The sequence below is a fragment of the Penicillium paradoxum genome (genome assembly GCF_028828445.1).
Source record: "Penicillium paradoxum strain IBT 22861 chromosome Unknown utg000007l_segment0_segment0, whole genome shotgun sequence".
NCBI lineage: Eukaryota > Fungi > Ascomycota > Eurotiomycetes > Eurotiales > Aspergillaceae > Penicillium > Penicillium paradoxum.
In genome coordinates this window covers 5,391,278-5,413,706 of record NW_026643185.1, presented here as the reverse complement: position 1 = coordinate 5,413,706, position 22,429 = coordinate 5,391,278, and the positions used below count along the sequence as shown (strand labels likewise).

Below are 22,429 nucleotides of genomic sequence, written 5' to 3'. Positions count from 1 at the left end.
AGAGTAGACATTACTCTGCCAGTGCAGCATCCCACACACCATGGCAGTAACACACGTCTTCAAAGTCGTGGACGGACTCTCTCTGGAGATAGACGTCCACGAACCCACCCCAAAACAAGAAAACAACCCCGTGCTGCTCCACTTCCATGGAGGATTCCTAGTAAGGCCAAAGTCCCTCAAAAGCGAGTAACCCTCAGCGCAGCGCAACTAACCCTCTATCACAGGTAATCGGAGAAAAAACCACCTTCCCTCCTCACTGGCTCATCAACGCCTGTCGCAAACGCAGATGGACATACGCAACAGCCTCCTACCGCCTCCTCCCCGAATCCTCCGGCCATGAAATCCTGCAAGACGCAGTCGACGCCGTCAACTGGGTGCACGATAATATCAGCAAGCGGGTGATCATCGCTGGGTCCAGCGCAGGCGGGTATCTGGCGCTCGCGTCCGCTGCGAGTCCGAATACACCACGTCCGCTCGCCGTGCTCTGCATATACGGTTTGTTGGACCCGGCGGACGAGCGGTACACATGCCGAGGTCGGCCGCTGCCTGGGGTAGTTCGTGACGAGGAACAGGCGCTGGCGGAGGTGGAGGCTGCTTCGCGCGATCAGGCGATTGATGGGTATGCGTTCCCGTCCGATCCGGCGGTTGATCGGCGGTTTGGGTGGATTAGGGCTTTGCATCAGGCCGCGCGGTTCCCGGATGTGCTTGTGGGGAAGCCTGGGTTGGCGGCGAGGATTGCTGCTGAGGGGGTTGGGGCGATTGCGGCGGAGGATCGGGGGCTGTTTCCTGCTAGCTTTGGGTTGGGGGCTGGGTTCCCGCCTATGGTGCTTTTGCATGGGGATGCGGATTTGTTGGTTGGGTATGAGTTGAGTGCGAAGGTGGCTGGGACTTTGGAGACGCTTGGTGTGGATGTTGCTTTGGAGCGGGCTGAGGGACAGGGGCATGGGTTTGAGGCGAAAGAGGTTATTGACTTGGATGATGGAAGTTTGAGAGACAATGCTTTTGCGGATACGCTTAAGCGTGTTGTCGCGCACCTTGAAAGACATGTTCAATGATATTTGATCGTAGGAATGGAGGACAGCAATAGATATCAATTAGTCGATTATATACGAAGCACTTGAAAGATATTACATAGCGAAGAGAGCACCCAATATCAAACCGCCGTCATCCTGGAGGGTACTAATTCCCAGTTCCAAATAGCGCCAATAAATCACCCGTAAGATCCTTCCAAAGAAAATAACATCAAATCATACATCAGATCAACATTTTAGATAAACATACATATCAGTGTTCAATATCGGAATCACAGATCCTCGGAGAATCTCGACTCTCGTTTCGCGCTCATCGCGTCGCCAAGGGGAGGTGGCACAGGAAGACCCTGCTCGATTGCACTATCCCGCAAACTCTGGATGTCAGCGGCGCCGAATTCCTTAGATTGAGCCGGGATCTCTGATGCACGGCGGGAGGCACCATTCGACGCTGGCTCATCCGAGCTACCAGAGATAGTCTTGAGGAAGGACTTGCGGAGGCGGTCCCTCTTCCTCCCGTTGCCATTTGGCTTCGAGAATTCCGGGGAGGATTCCACGCTATTAATTTTGGTCACATCGAGATCATTGTTGTAGTAGCTCGAAGACCTGTTGTGCGTCGGGATGGTATCGGTCATGCCTAGGGGGTGCGACCTCAGTGCGGCACCCCGAGACTCGTCGCGGCCGGTGAGTGCAGCGCCGCCTTGGAAAGCAGGTTCGCTATCGGAATTCAAGTCTGGACCTGGTTGGTGGGGGTAGACAGCCATAGGACCGCTTGATCGGCGGACAAGACGGTCGCGGAACCAGTTCTTAAGCTTAGAATCCGCGCGGGGGCTGGTGGTTGGCGGCGTGAAGTAGTGCACGATTGCTGGGCCTGGGGTTGCAGCTGCATCTTGCTGCTCGAACGCGAGGGGGTCGGTCTGGCTTCGTACCGGCCGACGGGGAATTGCCTCCGGTTCTCCTTCCTCGACAAGCGCTGGAGTTTCAGTCTCTGGGGCGGAGGAGACGGTGGCAATTGAAGTTTCAGGTTCTTGGACGGAGGGGACAGTTGCAACTGGAGTAATTGCAACTGGAGTTGCGGCATCGGCCGTGTCTGTCTCAACAGAGGCTACCTCGGGAATACTCTCCCTCGATACATCAGTCTCCGAGGTCGTAGCTGGAGCCTGCTCTTCTACAGCCTCTTGAGGGACCGGTGAGACGGCTTGCGCTCCCTCGGTCTCAGATTCCTCGACACGAGCTCGTTTGCCCTTCTTCCTCCACAGGAAGAATTTTGGGATCTTTGACTCGGACTTGTTGTCACGCTTGCTTGTACCTAGTCTTTTGGTCAGAAGATGTTTCCAAGGAGGGAAGCCAGGACAAATAACCTTTTTCCTGTTTTTCCAAAGCCTTCACCTCAGCTTCACGCTGACGCTCCACAGCAGCATATCTCTGTTTTTCCTCCGCATCCAAACGAGCCTCAAGTTCCTGGGCCCTTCGTGTTTCAGCATCCTCAGTGATCTCGTCGAGAGCAGGTTGTAGTCGAGCCCGAGCGACAGCTTCGATGTCAGCCATGTCCATGAACTGTTGGCCACCAATGTTCACTCGGCCGCTTTGCGCGGTAGTTAGTTCGAAGGTCTCTGCCTCTTGTCGCACTCGCTCCTGGGCAACTTCATCCCATTCTCTCTGCAAAGAGGGTGGAGCGCGGCCGGTGTCTGCGTAAACTCGCGCTTCCATATCCTGGATAGTCTGATTCACATTGCGACGGGCAGCCTGCATAAGCATTTCCCGATCCTGCGTTCTTTTCACATCCACTCGGTCCAGTTTGGTTCTGAGAGTGGTCATCTGGCTCCGAATCTGGCGCGACTGCTCTGCATCCATCTGAGAGACATCCGCATCACTCGATGTTCGCTTGCGGCGGCTGGTCAAGCGCGATCGTTGCGGCTCAAGTGGAGTACCATAGTATTCTCGGTAATCAGCGTTCTCGTCTTGCATACGGGCAAGCTTCTCAGCGGCTCGCTTGTGCGCTGCATCTTGCAGTGCGATCGCACGCCGGACGGCAGACCCATCTGCGGCTGAAACCGTCTTGCGGTAGCCCAGTTGACTTTGACCTTTTTGGGCAGCGGCGATAGCGGGATCTGTTTCACTGGGGCGTCGCTTGGTCTCATTGGCTTTATACATGTCATTTGCCATAGAAATCGCTGCAGCGCGCAGCGAATTCTTGTAGTTTCGTGCCTCAATTTCGCTTTGGACAGGCGGCGATGAAGTATACAGCTTTGCATTAGCGTTAGCAATATGTTGGATTCGGCTTGCTTCCATGGCAGGGTTCAAATGGCCGAGATGATCCTCTTCTTCCACGCGAGAAGGCCGCGATGTACCAGTTGCTAAGCGGGCATGTGGTGGGCCGGAGGGAACTCCAGGATCACTGGGTGCCGAGTCAGCTCTCTTTCGTGAGAGGGTGTAAGCACCCGTCGCGGCCTGAAGAGCCTTTTCCTGCGGATTGCCGCCAACAGCAGTATGGTGGTAGCGATCAGTAGAGCTACCTCGTCGGTGAACACTAGAAACAGAAGCCTGGCTAATCGACGCCCTCTGTTCCCGAACAGCGAGCACCGCAGCTCCCAGACCATGTGCACTGTACTGTGTGGATGGCTGGGGTTGCTGGGGCGGAGAAAAATCCTTTACGCAAAATGCAGCCTTCTCTGCGGCAGGCAGTCTTGTCGGTGGCCGCCATACTTCGACAGGTTTGCGATTTGCGTGCGCTAGAGCCGAGGCAGCGGAGGCGTGGCTGAGGTTTGGGGTCACGGCCGAGCGTGGATCTGTCGCAAAACACATAGTCAGCCTGGGATTCTGTGATTTATCGAGGGAATTGTACTTACTGAAATATTGGGTGTTGGTTGCGGTCGGGGTGTGCACCGACGCCCTACGTTGAGGATGAGTAACATACAGGGCAGCCGTCGCGGCTGGTCGCACGTGAGGTTAGCGATCGGGGAGCTAGAAACCACGGCGATCACCTTACCATCATCTGCTAACCGAGTCCGGCCCGCAGGCAATTGCTGCGCAGTTGCCATTCTTGCTTCAGATGAGAGGAAGGGAACAGGTCAGAAGCAAAACTATAAGATGAAGTCGATGGAATGGAAGTCCGGAAAGCTTCTTTCGCGTGACGTCGACTGTAACGGAAGATCGGCGATTGAGAAAGCCATTGCATCATCGCGAGCTTTTGGCTTTTCGATGAACTGGAGCTCCTGGAGCTATGCACCCTAGCTCGACTAAGTGGGGAGGGTAGATTCCGCATTTGACCAGCCGAGTCCACCCTGATTGCTTTTTTTTTACAGTGACGTGGAGACTCGAAGGATTTTCGGATGATCTACGACCTACATTGCGCATGCTGATCTTCCACGTTCTTTACTTCCTAGCTGATGTCTGATCTAGGAAGTGATCTAAAGATGCAGGCAGATAAAGATATAGCCTATTTTTAGGTGCGCCTGCCTTCCAGCCACCAAGGACTGGAAATAATAGCCCGTCTGACACCTTGATCATGGTTCAACCTTGGATGTCTCCTGAAGATATCGTGAAATGAGGATGACGGTAACACTACCGCCTTGGGTAGCGATCGACTCCCACAGTATAGGGCGAGTTACATTGAAGGGCATAGTCTATAGTCTGCCTGGAAGACTCGAGTTCGAGATCATGGAATCCCCCCGTTTGGAGATGCATGGTGTGTACTCCGTACATCACATTCTTCGGGCTGAGACACCACCTGGGCATACTATTCATAGATCACCAATCGATCCCAACATTGCTCCTTATCACCGCCATCCCACCCTTTCTCAGACACAAGAATCTCCCATCTGCCTGCACCTTGCACAATGCCAATCCCGCGCTATTGACCCGGTCACGCGGGACGAAAAGCTGTCTCATACTATAGTTTCTGACCCGCGAATAGATACTAACGTTTACTGCGCTGTGCACACTCACAAGGCCCTAGCAGGGAAGACATGCCATCGGCGAGAATCCCCACCGGCTGCTCCGAGCATTCCACAACATGAAGTGGAAGATGAATCTGTGTGGTTCCCATACAGCCCAGAAGAGCCCAACAGCAAAAGCTAGACGACCCTTTGATTTTCATCATTCTCTGCGATGATGGCGAAGTGCATTTTGGAGTGATATGTTGGCGACACAGCCTCCAATCTCAGAAGGGGTATTGGATCAGTATCACGACTGGAACGAGCAAGGTTTTGCGAGAGCGCACACTATGCATACTAGATTCCGAGGGCGCATCAAGAAAGTGCGCCAACTCCGCTAACAGCGAAAGCCAGAAGGGTACTCCGTATTCGGATCAATATCGGGACGGTTGCCCCATTGTGCCGATTTATCGGTCGGCTCGATTACCCTCTCGGCAATTATGCTGCCATCTGCGATACTCATCGGTCCAGCTGCATACCAGTCGTCGCTCAGAATTTCCGTTGGGAGTCTTTCGGATCCCACCGAGACTGATCGACGTTGTATTGGAAAACAGACTTTTACGTGGATATCTTTTCCGGTATCAAGGGAAAATTGACTTTTGCCCGAGAGATGACCGAAATGATCGTACGCGATGTAGCCACCCTGAGCTAGGGCAAGGTGGGCAATGCTCTTGCGAAAGGAAGACCCCATAGCTGGGCGTTGAAGCTTGCTTTGCATGTCGCAGATCTCGATCCCATCGCCCGTGGCACAGGCAACTTCATTTGGCTTTCTCGCGCAGATTGCGACTGCCATGGCTGGATTTGATGCCAGTAAAAAAATGGTGCTGCCTTCTTCATATAGATCTGATGCAATGCTGCCCTTTCATTTCCGTTTGCAAGTCGCCACGCTCTCGCGGTCCTCTGATAGTTGTTGAGCTGGCTGCTGAAAATCGGGCAGCGAATATGTTTCTCCAAACAGTCCCAGTGCAATTGAAGGAATCCGGTTATAATAGACCGTCCAGCCTCCCCCGGGGTGTGGCGTGTATCCATAGGATATTAGTAATATCTGAATCAAGCCATTCTTCGAACTCTTCTGCAAAAGATATCGACATGTTCCTGATATATTCCTAAACAGGCCCGATAGGGAGGCTTAGATGTAGGTGTATATCGTATAGTAGACTCCAACAGATCCAATCACAATGGCCGTCCCTGGATGAGCTAGAGATGCCTCAGGTTTAGGATCATGGCGGAATCTTGGTCTCGAAACAGGCATTTGACGTTCGACTGTAAGAATTGACAGTGTCGAAAATGGAGGAAATACAGGGTTCATCCCAGTTGCTGCTGTACCGCTACTTTATCTTCTAGAAAAGCGAGGTATGTCATGGCGACAAAGGAACTCTATATCAGCAACAAATGATATAGCAGAGCAAGGAGGAATGGGAGAAAACAAAACAAATGACGGTAAATGAAAAGGAGCAGATGTCCTTTCAAGAAACCATAGAACTGATTTATTGAGGGTGATATTGTTACCGCTAGTTGACCAGACAGATATCGGTATGGATAGAAGCACGATTTCTTTTGGCAATGTCATCTCACCATATCACACAAACACAACAATGTGTCAAATCTTCCACTTGTTCCAAGGTTATATTGAATGGGGAATCTGCGATATTCTTTGGTAAAGTATTAAGAAATATGTAAAGATGCAAAGATCCCCTCGTAATAGATGCTCGCTCTAAACCTCATGTGTAAAATCATACATATTCGTCCTGAGGTCCCTTGAACAGCTCAGAAAAGTCGACATTGCCAGCACTTTACCGGAGATGAAGCATCTCGAGGATATCATGCCGTGCAAAGAACGACCGGTTCCATTTCCCAAAGATATCTACAACGTGAAGAGCAGTCAGTCTGATGAAAATAACATAGATTAATGCGGTCATGGCTAGCACACTTACACATAGGCACACTCAACAAGCAGATGCCAACTTGGATGCTACCAATGACGATCATGGTATGCTTAATACCGCCGTGGGCAAACCAATTGTAGGCGAAGAAAGTCAGCACGAAGCTGAACATGTTCTTGAAAATCAACATGCAGGTAAATGCCTCAATGGCAATCTCACCTGGTAAAGTTAGTAATCATTTCTATACAACCTTGAAAGGTCTAGTGCATCACGTACGATGGGCATCAACGATGTAAAGCGATGCGGCAACTGCCCCCATGACCATTCCAACGATCAAGAGTGCGAAAAAGACGTCCGGGAGTAGCCAGTCATATCGCATTACATTATTCGCGGTCCATCCGAACCCGTATAGCCCGATGCCAGAGAAAATGAGCAGGAAGATAACCAACAGAATACGGAACTCTGGCTCGTATTTGCCGTGGTTAAGCCTGATCATCAGCTTATTTATCGAGTCAGATAACAGACCAGAGAGAACAAGGCCGATCATGGAACCAATAAAGGGACCTGTGTAAAGGTATCCGGTCTTGTCTTCTTCGAACCACATTGGAGGTCCGAGGAACACAATCGCCAGAACAACCCCGACAAAGACAGACCAGCCGATGACAACGCCTTGGATCAGGCACGCCTAGATTCGAATTAGCGTCTGAGATTGGATAAGAAGAGGCTGATTTACCCAAAGAATGCCCGGGTGGAAAAACAACGGGAAAGGACGAAGAAGTAGCTTGAAGAAGTTTTCATCTGTCTTTCGTCCGTTGAAGAGTCTGAGTGATTTGGTGAACGAGTCTTTTTGAGGAACTGTTGTCACGGTCTCGATTTTCGAAGTTCCATTTAACCCATTTGAGTCTGGTCTTAGCTGCTTTGTATCATCGGCAACCTCGCCCAGTGACGCATGAGACTCGGAAGACCCCTCATGGCCACCACTGCACTTGAAGTCCGTGTTCAAGTAATCAGCACGCCGGAAAGCAGTTTCAGGCACGAAGAAGAACATCAGCGGCAGCGAAGCACCAAGGAAGATTGCCAAAAAGTAGAAAGACCACTGCCATCCCATGGACTTGGTGATCTTGCCAACCACGACAGGGGTTAAGAAGGCCGCCCCAAAGAGTGCCACATTTGACACTGCCATTCTCTTTCCACGTTCCTATATTACGTTCATCAGCATTATCACCTCATAAGCTGGCAAGAGCGGACTCATCTTACATGGACGAAATAAAGATCCCCAACACAGGCATTAACCAAAGCCTCGAAAGGCGCCAATGCAACTCCTTGAAAGATCCGTGCCCAGAGCAGACTATTTGTATTCTTCCCGCTGGCGCCAGCCCAAGCACAGCTAACAATCATCAAGACATGCCCGATCAGGAACAGATGACGTTTACCCCAGACTCGAGCCGTTGGCACGATCAAAATCCCCGCTACACCAACACCGCATAGGTGATATCCTGTCAACAGTGCAGCGGCCGTGAACGTGATCTCCTCATAGTCGGCAATTGTGACTGTATTTGCAGCCAAGATGGAACTCAAGGTTGTGCAAAGGACGGTCACAAACGAGAGGATGGCGAGGATCAGATCGCGTCGCCATAATGGCCAATTCTGACAGTACCCATTTCATCAGCTCCTGTCTTTTGTTTGTAGAGATAGGTATTGGGGGTTTGATGCTTTCGGGGACATACTAATGGGTCATTTGGGTCATCGCTCGGTTGGGGAACGAGGATGATTGGCTGTTTGCCAGACCAGTCGCATTTGAGGCCTGAAGTGCCAGGGCTCTGTTCGCCTGCATTCCTGCTTTGTTCGTAGATATCGGAGGTGCCTGAGTGAATTTGCGATGAGCCATCTTGGATTCGGTAGTCAGAACAAGACTGCACGGCATCCTTACCTGGAACATGCGCCAGCTTTCTATCGTCCAGTACTCCAAGACCCATAGTTGCAGCAAGCTAGCAATGAGGTACTTGCAGATGCAGAGGTTGAAAGCGAAAATGCCAAACCGTCGGGAGGGGTATCAGAGCTCATAGCAGACTCTGGAAGCCACGACCCTCCCAAAGAAACCCTAGCAAAGCTTCGATGTTCCCAGGGCCAATAGAGGTGCATAGACAGAGATGTAGATGGGGCTTTTCTTCTCCACTTCCACTGAGGATTGAGACTGAATATTGAACACCAGAAAAAAGAAGAAAAAGATAAGCCGCTCCGTATGTACGAGGCCCGAAGGTGCGCGTAACCTGCAGCATGCAGTGTTGCCAGTGACTTTGATGTGATTTAGAACTATGAGACATATTGCCCTCTCTCTTGTCCCCATCCCGGTTTTACTCTCCGTACAAGGTATTTACATACAGGACTTTCTAGATTTCAGCTAACTTCTATTCTTTTCCAGATTCAGAACCCATGTCACTCTGGATCGAACGCGGGGAAGTTGAGCCCATTGCCCAAATGAGTACTTGGCCGGTTTCTGGGCGCTTAGGCCTCGACATCGCATTGGGGCTTGAGCGTTGAACGGTCTTCTGCATCCTCCAGGCCAGACTGACTTGAGTCTAAGTGAAGGGGGTTCTCAACACATGAGGCCCAACCCCATTCGCAGTTCGGGAGACTGGCCCACTGTGGAGCGAGCTAGTGCTGACCGGGGGCTTGCAGCTTCATGATCTTCCAGATTGCCCGCGGTGAGGATATTACATAGCCTATCCGTACAACCCGACAGATAGCTATAGCATACGTATGGAGTGCAGGAGCAGCTTGCAGATCAAGTAAGGAGGAAAGATCATCAGAGGTCGACATGTAGGGAGTATAGTTCGTAGAAAATACCCTAGTCAATGCCACAGCTTGAAGAGAATCCTCGGAAATACTGTTACCCAAGCCTTCCACATCGCATGTTCTTAGGTACCTCCAGACCATTTCAGACGCCTTTAATGTACGGAGTACATCCTCGTGATCCCTCCAGAAACGGCAGCCACATTCCCAATACCAGAGCGGTTTGAAACGCAAACTTCAGACCTTCGCTCTTACAATACAAAGACATACTCCGTACGGAGTACACAGATACTATAGGTCACGTGGCTGTAATGCGTCATGTGACGTATCATGTGACCGTGGCTGTCACATCACATTCACTCCAGGTCTCAAGGGCTACATTTCGAGTGTAAGGCGCGTTATTGTCAAAGCAGCCGTTGTTACGTGATTGCAATCTATATTGGAATTGAACCCTTCGTTGCGGAAGCGCTATATCCTGCTATATCACGTACCGTTGACAAACCCGCCCTCACTCAAGGCCACTAGGAAGCGCGCACGCGACAAACACAAAGCATTGACCCCCAAAGCAAGAGCTCGCTGCCTATATTCCAACCAGCTATAGTCATGTCGAACACTCCTCCAAAAGAACCCGAATTGGACCCGGAGATGCAATCGGGAGAGGACCAAGAGCACATAGACAAAGACCATCACGATACGCAGGGACACCAAGGCGAGTTCGAAGTGAAGGAGCAGGACCGATGGCTTCCAATTGCCAATGTGGCTCGAATCATGAAATTGGCACTGCCTGACAATGCGAAGATCGCGAAAGAAGCGAAGGAATGCATGCAGGAATGTGTGAGCGAGTTCATCTCATTTATCACAAGTGAAGCCTCGGAGAAATGCCAGCAGGAGAAGCGCAAGACCGTCAATGGCGAGGACATCCTTTTCGCCATGACATCGCTTGGGTTCGAGAACTATGCGGAAGCCCTCAAGATCTACTTATCCAAGTACCGTGAGACCCAGTCTGCTCGTGGCGAGAACCAAAGACCTCCAAGTGCTGGATATGGCGCTGGAGGCCCTGTTGGTGGGTCCGGTGTGCCTGGACTTGTTCGTCCCACGGGCTTCTCTGAAGCTGAAAGCGCAAACCCTATGATGAATCCCGGTCTGGACCAGTCTCAAGATCCTTCTGCCTATGGCTATCCACCTATAGCCAACCAACCTCACAACGGTGCGACTGGCGAATCATATTAGTGTATGATATGACGGAGTTCGACTGGTCGAGAGACTCTAGGCAATCTCGATATGCCCCGACGTGATGAGTATCAACCGACGATATAGCTCCAACGGGAGAGCGTGAGGGGAGGCATTTTTGATTTCTTTATTGTCCATCCGCACCGTTGTCTCGGCTACTTGGTATAGAAAGCCGGAGAGATAAAGCGGGACAATCAGCGGCTAAATACCCCTTATGTACAATAGCTTGGAGTTTTAAGATTTATATCCCCCGTATTTAATATTTCAAAAAAAATAACAAAACACCTCCACCTGCCTGTTTTGTGCAGAAACCTGGGAATTTGCGGGGAAAGCCCGTATTTTTGCCATCTCTACAGGTACACAGTACTGGTGTCCCTATTACCACGGCCTGGACTTGAGACCCGTAGACCTGACAAACAAACGTCTGACTTCTCCTTTCCCCTGTCAACTCACTTCATCCAACAGCCTCACTGCAATCATGAAGTTCGCCGTGTCTGTCGCTTTGGCAGCTCTGCTGACCACCGCTGCTGCTCAAGGCCTGGGCGATCTGCCTGACTGCTCGGTATGTTTACCTACTTCTAGCATAGTATTATGGGAATGCGCCAAATGCACCGCCTGCTAACCTGACCTGATGCATAGAAAGAATGTGCTACAGGTGCAATCCCCGAGAGCTGCGGAATTGATTTCAAGTGTATTTGCGAAGCCAAGTCCTTCCTGAGCGATGTCACCTGCTGCGTCGCTGAGAAGTGCTCCAAGGCGGACCAGGAGAGTATGTGACCCCTCACCTTGCTCTATCTCCAGCCGAGTGTGCAAACTGCGCAGTCGATGCGGAGTACTCCATATATAGTACAATGTACAATATGAGCTGACCTGTCATCTTCTCTGTAGCAACCATCAAGGTCGCCAAGTCAATCTGTGCCCGTGGTGGTGTGACCAATCTACCCAGCGAGGTAGTTTGCTCTAGCAGCAGTTCGAGCTCACACTCTAGCTCTGGCACTAGCTCCAGCCCGACTGCGACTGGAACCAAGACTGGTACTGAGGCTTCGGTTACTGCTGCCACGAAGACGAGCGAATCGACCACTGTGACTGGCACACATGCTTCCACCACTACCACCTCAACCAGCGCCTCCGCTTCCTCTTCTGCTGCGGCGACTAGCACTGCCATGGCTGCGCTGACCCACAAGGACTCGTCGCTTGTGGCTGCTGCTGGTGCTGCGGCGGCGTTGGCCATTCTGATCTAGAAGACTAATCTTCCTGGATTTGAAAGGAGACGAGTTCAGCATAACTGTGCCGTTGAGATGTCTTCGTGATGATGGAATGAATGGAACACGGAAACCGAGTCTCGGGATTATGACGCATATGTATCTCATTGCATCCATAAGAATTCTAATTGAGTAGGTACACGGTGTTCAGTGAATGCAATAATCTTTCAATAGCAAACCGCAATATTTCATATCAATAATACACTGGTAGAAAGCAATATGGGGAAGTTAGAGTGCTCAGAGGTTGCGGGTATCTTCCAGCAACTTGGTCAGGCGTTCCTGGCGCTCCTCGCGAAGGGTAGCGAAGTTCTGTAATTGTATTAGCATGGAGAGCATAGACCGAGATCGAGCCTATTCGATTCAGATAGAGGCCACTTACCCAGAACCAGAACATCATCTCGAAGAAACAGAAGCTGAAAACCACACGGTTCTTGAGGCGATCCAGGCCTCCAAGAGCAGCAGCGCTAGTATAAGACGAGGCCATGTGTGTACCTCTGGTTTGGTAGATGAAAAATGCAATACCGGCATACACGACAAAGCGACACCCAGCAATGCCGATCCAAACGTTCCAGTAAACAGTCAACGACTTGGTTATATACTCGGGCAGGCTCTCGAGGACCTGGAGATCCTCCGCAGGGAGGTTGCCATTTCGCAAGGGTCGGATATAGGGCAAAGCATCGTCAAGAGCTTCGTGGAATGGAATGTTGGACAGTAGGACGAGGTCGACGACGGCCTCAGCGAAGAGGAGGATGGCACAGTAGGTGAAGGGGGATTGTTGCGGGCTTGACAGGGATGGGAAGTCCTGTATCGAGGATGTTAGTGGTCACTCTTCGGAAAGATCCGATGCCAATCTGCTGGGATTGGATCTTTAGCTCAGAGGTTGATAGTGACGTACGATCTTCAAGGCTTCTCCCATCATAAAGACCAGATCGGAGTCAGTGATCATTTCCGGGTTCTTGACCAGGTAGCCGGCGACCACGACCAGGAGCACGGCGTGCGCCTGGATCAGGGTCTTGGAGGAGATTAGAACCATGTTGGGCAAGTCGCAATGGCACAAGGGTGTGGACAGGTGGAAGTTGCAGAAAGTGGCCGACGGAAATAACTGGGTTGGTCCGAGTGTTTTCTTTTTTGGCGACATGTGGGGAAACAGCAGCTCCGGTCGAGATTCCCCCCACCAAGTCAACACGGCGGTGATTGGACCTGATTTACTTGATGCATGCTGATTAGCTTGTCCAAACTACGGAAACCGAACGTTTATCTCCATTTGCTGTCATATCTAGTAAATCTACTGACCATCCGCTACAATGACCGACCCGGACCCAACCTTCACCACCGAGCGCCATGTCAAATACTATCTCCGATGCCTGAAGACATTCCTGCCGTCTGCCTACACTTCCAATGATTCCAATCGCATGCTCCTCGCCTACCTGACCCTCTCAGGACTGGATGTGCTCGGCGTTCTGCAGAGCAAAACCACCCCCGAAGAAAGAAAAGGGTACATCGACTGGCTTTACCACTGCCAGGTGCCTTCGGGCGGCTTCCGCGGCTTCCCAGGAACAGACTTTGGGTCAGAAAAGAGGAACAAGGATAATGAAGCTTGGGACCCGGCCAATGTCCCCGCGACGTTCTTCGCGCTGGTGAACTTGCTGATCCTCGGGGATGATCTGTCGCGTGTTAAACGACGGGAATGTCTTGAATGGCTCCCTACAGTCCAGCGCGCAGATGGAAGCTTTGGTGAACTTGTTGGCCCTGAGGGGAAGGTAGGAGGAGCTCGTGATCTGCGATACTGCTGTTGTGCTGCGGGCATACGGTATATCCTGCGCGGCCGGAATGAGACTGGGCTTGAGGGTGTAGCGGATATTGATGTGCTAGGTCTGGTTTCCTTTATTGAGGCGTGCCAGGTAGGAGGCTCTTTTGGGATCATGCTCGCAAGAGAGATACTAACGCATCCCGACGGAACAGACATACGACGGTGGCATGGCCGAATCTCCTTTCTGTGAATCGCATAGTTCGTACTTTTCCCCTGTGCTATGCTACTTGAATCTCCTAACAATTGATAGGTGGACATACATATTGCGCGATCAGTTCTCTGGACTTCTTGCGCCGAGCTTCTAATAATATGGAATCATTGCCGTTACTCTCGGCAGGCTCCAAGCAGTTCGAGGCTCTGATTACATGGCTGGCTTCGAGACAGACCGCCCAACTCGAGGAACCCGCGGAGGATGAAGATTATGAACAGCCCGAGGCACCAGAGACGGGTTCTCTTGGTGACCGAGTCCGAGGGTTGCCTAACGTGCAACCGGTTGAGCCCAGCACGGTACCATGCGCCGGGTTCAATGGCCGGTGCAATAAATACGCCGACACATGTTACTCGTTTTGGAATGGAGCGACCTTGATGGTAAGTGATTCCCTTGTTAGTAGGAACTGTCGTTTAACGGAATTTTCAGATGCTGGATCATTATTCTGTGGTCGATGAGGTTCGCAATCGCCACTACTTGCTGGAGAAGACCCAACATCTTGTCGGTGGATTTGGAAAGGGGCCCGGGGATCCTCCTGGTAGGACCATCGTAAACCAATCTAAGACGCTGCTAACCGAATTTCCAGATCTGCTCCACTCATACTTTGGCATGGTATCCTTAGCTTTCCAGGGCGAGGCGGGACTCAACCGGGTCGATCCCACGATGGGTTCTAGTCAACGCACAGTCCGACACCTTGAATCACTGCCTTGGTGGCAATGAAGTATATCAAGCCCGTGCGTTTAATATGACGATGTTATTCAGACATTCTTTCGATTGGCCCATGTCCGCCCGAATCAGCCAATAGCTGCAGCCGCCTAGATTAGGCGTCGGTGTACTTGTGCGAGAGTACACAAGTAAGGGATCAGTGAGGTTGGCTCTTAGGCAGTAACCAGCACATCTGCTCATGCCGACAACGTAGCTCTCTGCCGATCACCTTTTTTTTTCCAGCGCTCCAGGTAGACCAAAATGCCCTCGAAACGATGTGAGAGATGGCGGGAAAAGGAAGTGGACCGTCCAATTTCCACCGTCCAGGGGCTAAGATCCCGTGTACACAGGCATAAACAAGAAAGTCATAAGATCCATTCTTAATATCCATGAACAGGTAATCAATAGTATATTATTCCGTAATGTTGGAGTCGAGATAATAATAGTAGAAGCAGAAAAAGGAGATTCGAGTCCCGAGAGTTCTCCACACGGTCCACGTTCCCGTTGACGTCTTTGGAAACTTGCCAGGGCTCTTGTATTCCTAGATGCGACTTTCCTCTTGAATCACCTTCTTGTCTCCGAGACTCTGTTACCCCTTTCTAGAATCTCTTCGATCCCCTCAGTCCCCACTCCCGCTACCGTTTCTCCGCCTCGTGTCCCGTTGAATGGCACCCCCGTACACCATTCTCACTCGACCCAAACGCTTGACGCGCAGAGACTTCCCCGCGAACCCTGGTGCTCATAACACATGCCGCCCCGAACGAGAGCGGGGGTTCAAAGCCAGAAACAGAAGGAGAAGGTGCGTCATCATGCGACACAAGGAGCTCTCTCTCTCCCTTGGGGCCTTGCGCGGACACCCTGAGCATATGGCTAACTCGGAATCCTCGGTTATAGCTTGCCAACTCCTACAATGAACTACTTGAGTAAGCTGCCTCTATCTTGCCGGTCTACGTGATTCGTTGCGCTGACCTGATCCTTCTTCGCAGGGAGTTCTCCTCCAAGGATCTCCGGAGTGTAGGGAATTACACCCTTGGGAGACTCATTGGAAAGGGTTCATTCGGCAAGGTCTATCTCGCGTCGCACAAGCTCACCAATGGTTCTAAGGTAGGTGTGAAGAACATCCCGCCGGAGGCGATACTGACCAGTCGATAGGTCGTGCTCAAGTCGTCCAGCAAGGAAGACACCAATCTCGTGCGCGAAATCCACCACCATCGCCAATTCCTCCATCCCCATATCGCGCGGCTATACGAAGTGGTGGTGACTGAGAGTCTGGTCTGGCTTGTGTTGGAATATTGTCCCGGTACGTCGTGTTTGGCGCACGACACTAGACATCTGGGAAGCATACTGACAAGGGTCTGGATTAGGCGATGAACTCTACAATTACCTCCTTCGACATGGCCCACTACCGGTGGAGAAAGTGAAGCGGATATTTACACAACTAGTGGGAGCGGTCGCCTACGTCCACAGTAAATCCTGTGTTCATCGCGATTTGAAACTGGAGAACATATTGCTCGACAAGCAAGAAAACGTCAAGTTATGCGATTTTGGATTTACGCGCGAATATGAAGGCAAAGCTAGTTACCTTCAGACATTCTGTGGCACGATATGCTATAGTGCGCCCGAAATGCTCAAAGGAGAGAAATATGCGGGCGAAAAAGTGGATGTGTGGAGCCTGGGGATTATTCTCTACGCGCTTTTGGCGGGCGAGCTGCCATACGATGATGACGACGACCAGGTCACCAAAAAGCGGATTCTGTCGGACGAACCGACCTTCAACGACAAGTTCACGGAAGATGCCAAATCTTTGATCAATATATTATTGTCCAAACGACCGTTGATTCGACCTAGTCTGGATGAGATTTTGGCTCATCCTTTCCTCGCAGAACATGCTCCTGAACAGCTTGCCATCTTGAAAATCCCAAGGCCATCGCCATTTACTACACCATTGGAGAAGACTACTTTGCAGCGAATGAAAAGTGCTGGTGTCAATATTGACGAGGTTATCGAAAATGTCTTGGCTCAGCGGTGCGACCCACTGGCTGGTTGGTGGGCGTTGCTAATTGAAAAGGAGCAACGGAAGGAACGAAAAAGAGAGCGCAAGCGTCGCGAACGGGATGCAGAGGCAAAGAATCTTCGTCGTTTGAGCGCTGCAAGCAGTCGTTTAGAAAAGCGATCCTCGGCTCTGATGGAGGTAGATGAAGAAGGTCAACCAAGCTTGGGCTTGCAGGATCGTGGAAGACGGGACAGGAGAAGCTTGCCATCCCAGTTGGCAGTGCCAGAGCTCCCTGCGCTCCCTGAACCACTTCCCATGTTCCCAGTTGATGTCACCACCCCGCCACTGTCCCTCGACAAAGGCTCTATACGGTCTCACGACTCAACCCGACACCGACCAATTCCCCCGCCAAAAGACAGACGGCGCTCGCAGCCCAGTGTGCTGCATGTCAGCGCATCACAGCCAGAATTGACACAGCATCAAAGTATTTTCCGGCGGCGCACTAGTCGTCGCCACCAGTATCCGATACTCAGCCAGCTGGCGTCCCTGAAGCACTGGTTTGTAGAGTCTGCGAAGAGAGCGCGGTCTCCTCATGCCAAAACGACGAGCTCGCGCAAGTTTCTTTCCGAGAAGCTGAGCCCGGGAAAGAGTCAGGAAGCAGGAAAGAAATCTTCACTCTCGTCCTCTCCGGCAAGCGCAACCGCAGCGGAGGATGTTGTAACACCCACTCAGGTCAAACGAGTTTCCAACGCGAGCAGCCTCGCTCCCAGCAGTGCCTCATACCGACAAAACCGACACTCCTACCCTCGCCAACCCCGGCCACTCAACACCGGTCACAACAGTCATCGGAACTCCCTCTCACCCTCGCCTATCACACCACGAGGATCCTATCGCCGTTCATCAGCCGGACTACGAGGACGCAAATCTACGTCCTCCTCAGTCTCATCCATCCGCAGCATTCACCACACTCGGGCTCACTCCAAGGCTTCCTCAGTTTCGTCCAACAGTATAGACACTATATCTACGCCCACCTGCAGAGCTTCTAAATCTCCTCATTCATCTATTAAAGTCCTGCCTACTACCCCAGGGAGCTCTACCCGTTTCCCTAGCAATATTCGGTTGATAAGAGGGCCAGGTGGAGCGCCTCGCGAGATAAGCGAGCACCCTGGTTCAATGCCCTCGTCGTTTAACGAAGCGGCACCGGCACCGTTACTCTATTCACCCTCGTCAAGCCTGGTGTTTGCAAGACGAAAGAGAACTCTTTTCAAGGGTCCTATGATTCATACCACTAATTTAATGCTGTCTGGTGGGATAGGCAACTCCCCGCTTCCCGGTCACCCAGTGACACCCAATGGTCCCGGTATCATGACTGGGCGACCTGGTGCACGCAAGAGCCAAATCATCGAAGAAGAGGAATACGACGAGGGGATCGAGGAAGAAATCGAAGAGGTCGATGAGTTTGACGACCCCGGCACACCAGGTGATATTGTCATCCCCGATGACCACCGAGCAAATGAGACGCCCAGAGTCTCACTCGAATTGGAGACTGGCTCTCCCTTGGGCGGCAAGATACCTTTAACTTCTGTTCCCAGTCTTGAGACCAGCCCTTCTCGACCTCCTCGTTTGTCCTCTTTACCCTCGCCCACCGAGCCCACAGTTAAAATCGTTCCAGCTGAATAATTCCCCCATTAACCCAACAGCTTTCCTGCAATACCCATTGTTTTTATATCAAAATCGGGCGTTGCTTTTCTTTCTTGTTCATCCCACGATCCCTGATTCCTATGTTTGATTAGATGATAGATCTTTTTATACCCCCAATTACACAGCGTGTCATCTCCTTTGCTTTTCCTTGACTTGTCTCTTCGGGCTTTGGGTTCATTTTTGGATCTATGCCTCTTGCGCTCTTTTGTCGTCACGCATTTCCTTTCTCCATGCAGCGCTTTTTTACCCCATTGACATTTCCTTTTCTTTCCCTTCATGATTATTCCACCTTCGCTTGGTTTCCATATCTCTGGCTCTCGAATTCCCCTGTTTCATATAGAACATCATCTTACTGAACGCGATCAGCAACTAAATATTGAATAATGGAATTGCATACACCAATATCAACTTGTATTTCCTTTCAGTTCCATACACAATCACTTCGATCCTTGTGAACTGCTGCAGCCAAGTCACCTTGAACACTCTGCTGCTAATGATTGAACTTAAGTTACATACAGACACAGCGCAACGCTTTGAACACTATAGCACGTCAAATGAGTATCGGACATCTTCAATCCCAACCTCGGGAATCCCACCCTCATGAACTATATCTATATCGTCTGAACACATGTAACATCCACAAGCTCAGTCCGCACGCTTGCAATTATTCCGCCTGCCGAACTGCAACGTTACAGATCATGAGATTGAAGACAAGCTCAGCAAAAACAAGGCTTGAGAGCAATACTCCAGAGTACAGTACAACAATAGTATTCAAGCAAATCAAACCCCAGAAAACCCACCAGTGTCTAGCCACAATCCTCGATCTGTCTTAGCGCCAGAAACCCCCAGCTCTTCATTTTCAAGCCATCTAGCTGACCTCTCTTCGGCTATATTAAGGTATCGGGAGGCTTCCGTATTCCACAGACATTGCATGTTGTATACGGAGTACGGAGTACTCCGTACTTGACTTCCAATTGTTCGTATCGAGATCATTAGTTCCCGTTCACGCCATCCTTCCATACCCTTGTACAAGCCATCCTGCCCACTGACCACCTCCCCTGTCCTCCGTACTCCGTGTCTCTCACGCGATATCTGAAGCGCTTCGTATTTCCCTTCTGGGGGCGGGATCTTGAACGCCACATTCGGGGGTGCGCTGATGCTAGGGACTCTGGGTTCCCAGATCAAGAGTTCCACCACTTTGTTACCTTTCTTTAGCAGTTAATCCACCCGTGGATGTGCTAACCCTTCTGGGTTTGGGAGGTCGTTGGTTGTTTGACCGACATTCAGAGCAGCCAAGAGTGTTTTTGGGGCCAGGATGTCGCTTAGAATCCGCTCGAAGCGAGAGTGTTGGGATCTCGGACATTCACCGAGGACTGGGAGGATGACTCGGGGGTTCGGAGTTTTGGTTAAACGGTCCAATCAGGAGCTTGGAGGGAGATCGGGGTTCTTGTTTTCTCTGCTTGGGTTTCTTAGATGGCCTGGGAGGTTTGGTATTTGGTCGCATTGGGCTAGATATATTAGGATAGAAGGATCTTCGTGAGGGGGGAAACGGAGTATGAGGATCTATGATCTCGGGAGAGAGAGAAAGCTTGCTTCATGTTTAGTGATTCAAGGTCCAGTGAATAATGTGTCGCCTATGTACGCTGTCACACTGGGGATGGCTGTTTCAAGCTTCATGTGCATAATTACTGATTGATTGTCCATAGGTGGCTTGGCCCGCGCCCCCCAGCCCGACTAGTACCAGAGTGCTCCGACATCGTTGTCGTGGCCGACATACCCCCAGTGCCACCCATCCGCCCTCCGGACGCCGTCCGGAACGAACCTCAGGCGTCTGCATCTACCTCTAGCCACCTCCGACATCGCCTCCGGCGCATTAACGAGCTGCCAGCCATAACTCTCGGCCACTCTGTAACCTGCAGCTGCGAAGATTGCCACAATCGCCGGTTTAACCGGATGACTCCGATGGAGGAAGGCTGGCCTGAATTGTAAGTAAGGAGTACACTTAAGCATTAACATGAAACAGATATAGAAGCCATTTACTTACATTTTATAAAACATACATACCAAGGTCTGAACACGGCGAAATCCTCTATCTGAAATTGCCCGGCAATGGAAACGACTAACATTGGATCTAGAGTTCGATGAGCCGTCAATGCCGAAAGTCAAGTTTTTTCAGTGTTCCTTTACTTTTCTTTCACTTTTTCATTCACTTTTTTATTACTTTTTTATACTTTTTATTCACCTTTCTCTTACTTTTATTTTGACTTCTATAGTCTTTCTTTCATTCTTACCCTTACTTGTACATAGCGTTCAGTCCACTAGTCCAGGTTACCTTTGTACCATAGTGAGACCAATTGTGATAAGAGTCACATAAACCACTGTTAACCGTACTGGTAAACACTTTATATTTTGGGGATTGATAGTAGTTACCCGTTTATGTTATAGAGTAATATTCGGTCTAGTAAAGTATACAACCCTCGAGGAAGTAAAACCGTGGTGTAGCCGTAATCCGGACTAGAGGATGTCCTGCTATGTAGGCATCTCACTACCTAGGTAGGGTTCGTCTTTGACGATGTTGGATAATGTCACGTTTTGCTTAGTTCCCGTAGCATGGCAGTGCCCTCTCTCCTTTCATGAAGGAGAAAGAAAAGACATCGGTATTCACATCATGCGTTCTGATGTGTCTGTTTGCCGCCACTTCTGATAGATAGATAGGTCCGTTATTACGTGTGTGTCACTTAAATTTCTGTCTTAGAGAGTTGCAGAAACCTATGTATGTTCTGCTCACCACTGGCTTCAATTTTATATACCCGTCATCCTGACGATTGCTCTCATGATAATACTAGCCCACGGCCGGTTCCTTTCTTAGGCCCGGTGATTTGACTTTTAGCCGATATCCCTGGAAATGTCTCCACTGCAATTAGGACTTAACAGGTAATCTGTTCGATTTCACATCAACCTCCAATCCGAAGGTCCTTTAGCAGACCCAACATCCTAACATTCTTGAGTAAAACGATATTTCAAGATGCGCTACTACATGTGGGGTGACAAATCCGACGAAGAGCTTGATCTAGAAAGCTCAGGAGATATATGTCTTCTTCAAAGATACCGATACGCTACCTTCACCGACGAAGATAAACCATCCATGTGCCCCATTAACCTAAGGGGGCTATTGCAGACAGAAGTTGCACTTCGGGAGAATACTCAACGCGAGATAGCCTTGAAGGAGAAAATAGGGCATCTCTCTAAGGAAGACACATACGTGACTGTTCTTCAGGACTTACAGGAGGAATTGTCGACACTTTCGACGGAATATTGGACCTTAGAACGACGTTGGTGGGAGATTAGGTCTTCGTATGACGACGGCCCGCTGAGCAGAGGTATCGATTTCTGGCGCTCACAGCCAAAATGGTATATGCATCAAGTACTTGTGGAAGATTGTATAGGGAGAGGAGGCTGTTGTGGCAGAGACTGTGGATGCTGTTCTCATCGCCAGTCAGAACGGAAATTTGCAGTGGGTCATTGTACCGTGGAATGTTCTTGTTGCGAGAGAGCCCGGGGGTTTGCACTCGACCCTGAGCAGAAATCCCAAATCCGGGAGTCCTTCAAACTTGATTACAAATCTACCCGTGCATGGTATTACAATCGAATAAGGACCGCTTCTCTGCTAGGGTTGATGGCCGGTAGTTACGAAAACCCTTTGGATCTCATCGTTGACTTGCCGCCAAGATATGCAACTCCCTCTGAGGAATCACAAGGGAGCAACTGGAAGAACTATTTGCGGAGATCTTCACGCTAACGTTGTCCGAGAGGAAGAGCCGGTCAGCTGCTTCAGAAAGTCATACTTGCTGTTACTGTTCCCAGTTTTGTGTCGCTGTTAT

General features: G+C 50.6%; 11 protein-coding genes across 11 annotated transcripts; 6 read left to right on the top strand and 5 right to left on the bottom strand.

The window, feature by feature from the left end:
• Positions 1-40: 40 nt before the first annotated feature.
• On the top strand, positions 41-1,055 carry N7457_009496 (alpha/beta hydrolase; the record flags this gene model as incomplete). Its single annotated transcript, XM_057180539.1, has 2 exons — positions 41-160; positions 225-1,055. 2 exons carry the CDS (start codon positions 41-43, stop codon positions 1,053-1,055), a joined length of 951 nt encoding a protein of 316 aa, XP_057028925.1.
• Positions 1,056-1,303: 248 nt separating this feature from the next.
• N7457_009495 (uncharacterized protein) lies at positions 1,304-4,069 on the bottom strand (the record flags this gene model as incomplete). Its single annotated transcript, XM_057180538.1, has 4 exons — positions 1,304-2,337; positions 2,390-3,817; positions 3,878-3,961; positions 4,018-4,069. 4 exons carry the CDS (start codon positions 4,067-4,069, stop codon positions 1,304-1,306), a joined length of 2,598 nt encoding a protein of 865 aa, XP_057028924.1.
• A 1,231-nt stretch (positions 4,070-5,300) lies between these two features.
• N7457_009494 (Eisosome protein 1) lies at positions 5,301-5,756 on the bottom strand (the record flags this gene model as incomplete). Its single annotated transcript, XM_057180537.1, has 1 exon — positions 5,301-5,756. The coding sequence occupies one exon, from the start codon at positions 5,754-5,756 to the stop codon at positions 5,301-5,303; it is 456 nt and encodes a 151-aa protein (XP_057028923.1).
• Positions 5,757-6,756: 1,000 nt separating this feature from the next.
• Positions 6,757-8,822, bottom strand: N7457_009493 (putative MFS transporter; the record flags this gene model as incomplete). The annotated part of the gene is made up of 6 exons (XM_057180536.1): positions 6,757-6,827; positions 6,898-7,065; positions 7,123-7,531; positions 7,580-8,044; positions 8,104-8,493; positions 8,574-8,822. 6 exons carry the CDS (start codon positions 8,820-8,822, stop codon positions 6,757-6,759), a joined length of 1,752 nt encoding a protein of 583 aa, XP_057028922.1.
• Positions 8,823-10,242: 1,420 nt separating this feature from the next.
• On the top strand, positions 10,243-10,869 carry N7457_009492 (nuclear transcription factor Y subunit beta; the record flags this gene model as incomplete). Its single annotated transcript, XM_057180535.1, has 1 exon — positions 10,243-10,869. One exon carries the CDS (start codon positions 10,243-10,245, stop codon positions 10,867-10,869), a length of 627 nt encoding a protein of 208 aa, XP_057028921.1.
• A 478-nt stretch (positions 10,870-11,347) lies between these two features.
• N7457_009491 (CFEM domain-containing protein) lies at positions 11,348-12,110 on the top strand (the record flags this gene model as incomplete). Its single annotated transcript, XM_057180534.1, has 3 exons — positions 11,348-11,431; positions 11,509-11,638; positions 11,758-12,110. The coding sequence occupies 3 exons, from the start codon at positions 11,348-11,350 to the stop codon at positions 12,108-12,110; spliced, it is 567 nt and encodes a 188-aa protein (XP_057028920.1).
• A 258-nt stretch (positions 12,111-12,368) lies between these two features.
• N7457_009490 (uncharacterized protein) lies at positions 12,369-13,164 on the bottom strand (the record flags this gene model as incomplete). Its single annotated transcript, XM_057180533.1, has 3 exons — positions 12,369-12,440; positions 12,511-12,933; positions 13,027-13,164. The coding sequence occupies 3 exons, from the start codon at positions 13,162-13,164 to the stop codon at positions 12,369-12,371; spliced, it is 633 nt and encodes a 210-aa protein (XP_057028919.1).
• A 271-nt stretch (positions 13,165-13,435) lies between these two features.
• cdc43 (protein geranylgeranyltransferase type I subunit CDC43) lies at positions 13,436-14,869 on the top strand (the record flags this gene model as incomplete). The annotated part of the gene is made up of 5 exons (XM_057180532.1): positions 13,436-14,032; positions 14,094-14,139; positions 14,192-14,529; positions 14,579-14,687; positions 14,736-14,869. The coding sequence occupies 5 exons, from the start codon at positions 13,436-13,438 to the stop codon at positions 14,867-14,869; spliced, it is 1,224 nt and encodes a 407-aa protein (XP_057028918.1).
• Positions 14,870-15,602: 733 nt separating this feature from the next.
• Positions 15,603-18,527, top strand: N7457_009488 (non-specific serine/threonine protein kinase; the record flags this gene model as incomplete). The annotated part of the gene is made up of 5 exons (XM_057180531.1): positions 15,603-15,653; positions 15,749-15,777; positions 15,841-15,958; positions 16,007-16,154; positions 16,219-18,527. 5 exons carry the CDS (start codon positions 15,603-15,605, stop codon positions 18,525-18,527), a joined length of 2,655 nt encoding a protein of 884 aa, XP_057028917.1.
• Positions 18,528-20,282: 1,755 nt separating this feature from the next.
• Positions 20,283-20,674, bottom strand: N7457_009487 (uncharacterized protein; the record flags this gene model as incomplete). Its single annotated transcript, XM_057180530.1, has 2 exons — positions 20,283-20,526; positions 20,613-20,674. 2 exons carry the CDS (start codon positions 20,672-20,674, stop codon positions 20,283-20,285), a joined length of 306 nt encoding a protein of 101 aa, XP_057028916.1.
• An 899-nt stretch (positions 20,675-21,573) lies between these two features.
• On the top strand, positions 21,574-22,201 carry N7457_009486 (uncharacterized protein; the record flags this gene model as incomplete). The annotated part of the gene is made up of 2 exons (XM_057180529.1): positions 21,574-21,972; positions 21,995-22,201. The coding sequence occupies 2 exons, from the start codon at positions 21,574-21,576 to the stop codon at positions 22,199-22,201; spliced, it is 606 nt and encodes a 201-aa protein (XP_057028915.1).
• Between the last annotated feature and the right edge of the window lie 228 nt (positions 22,202-22,429).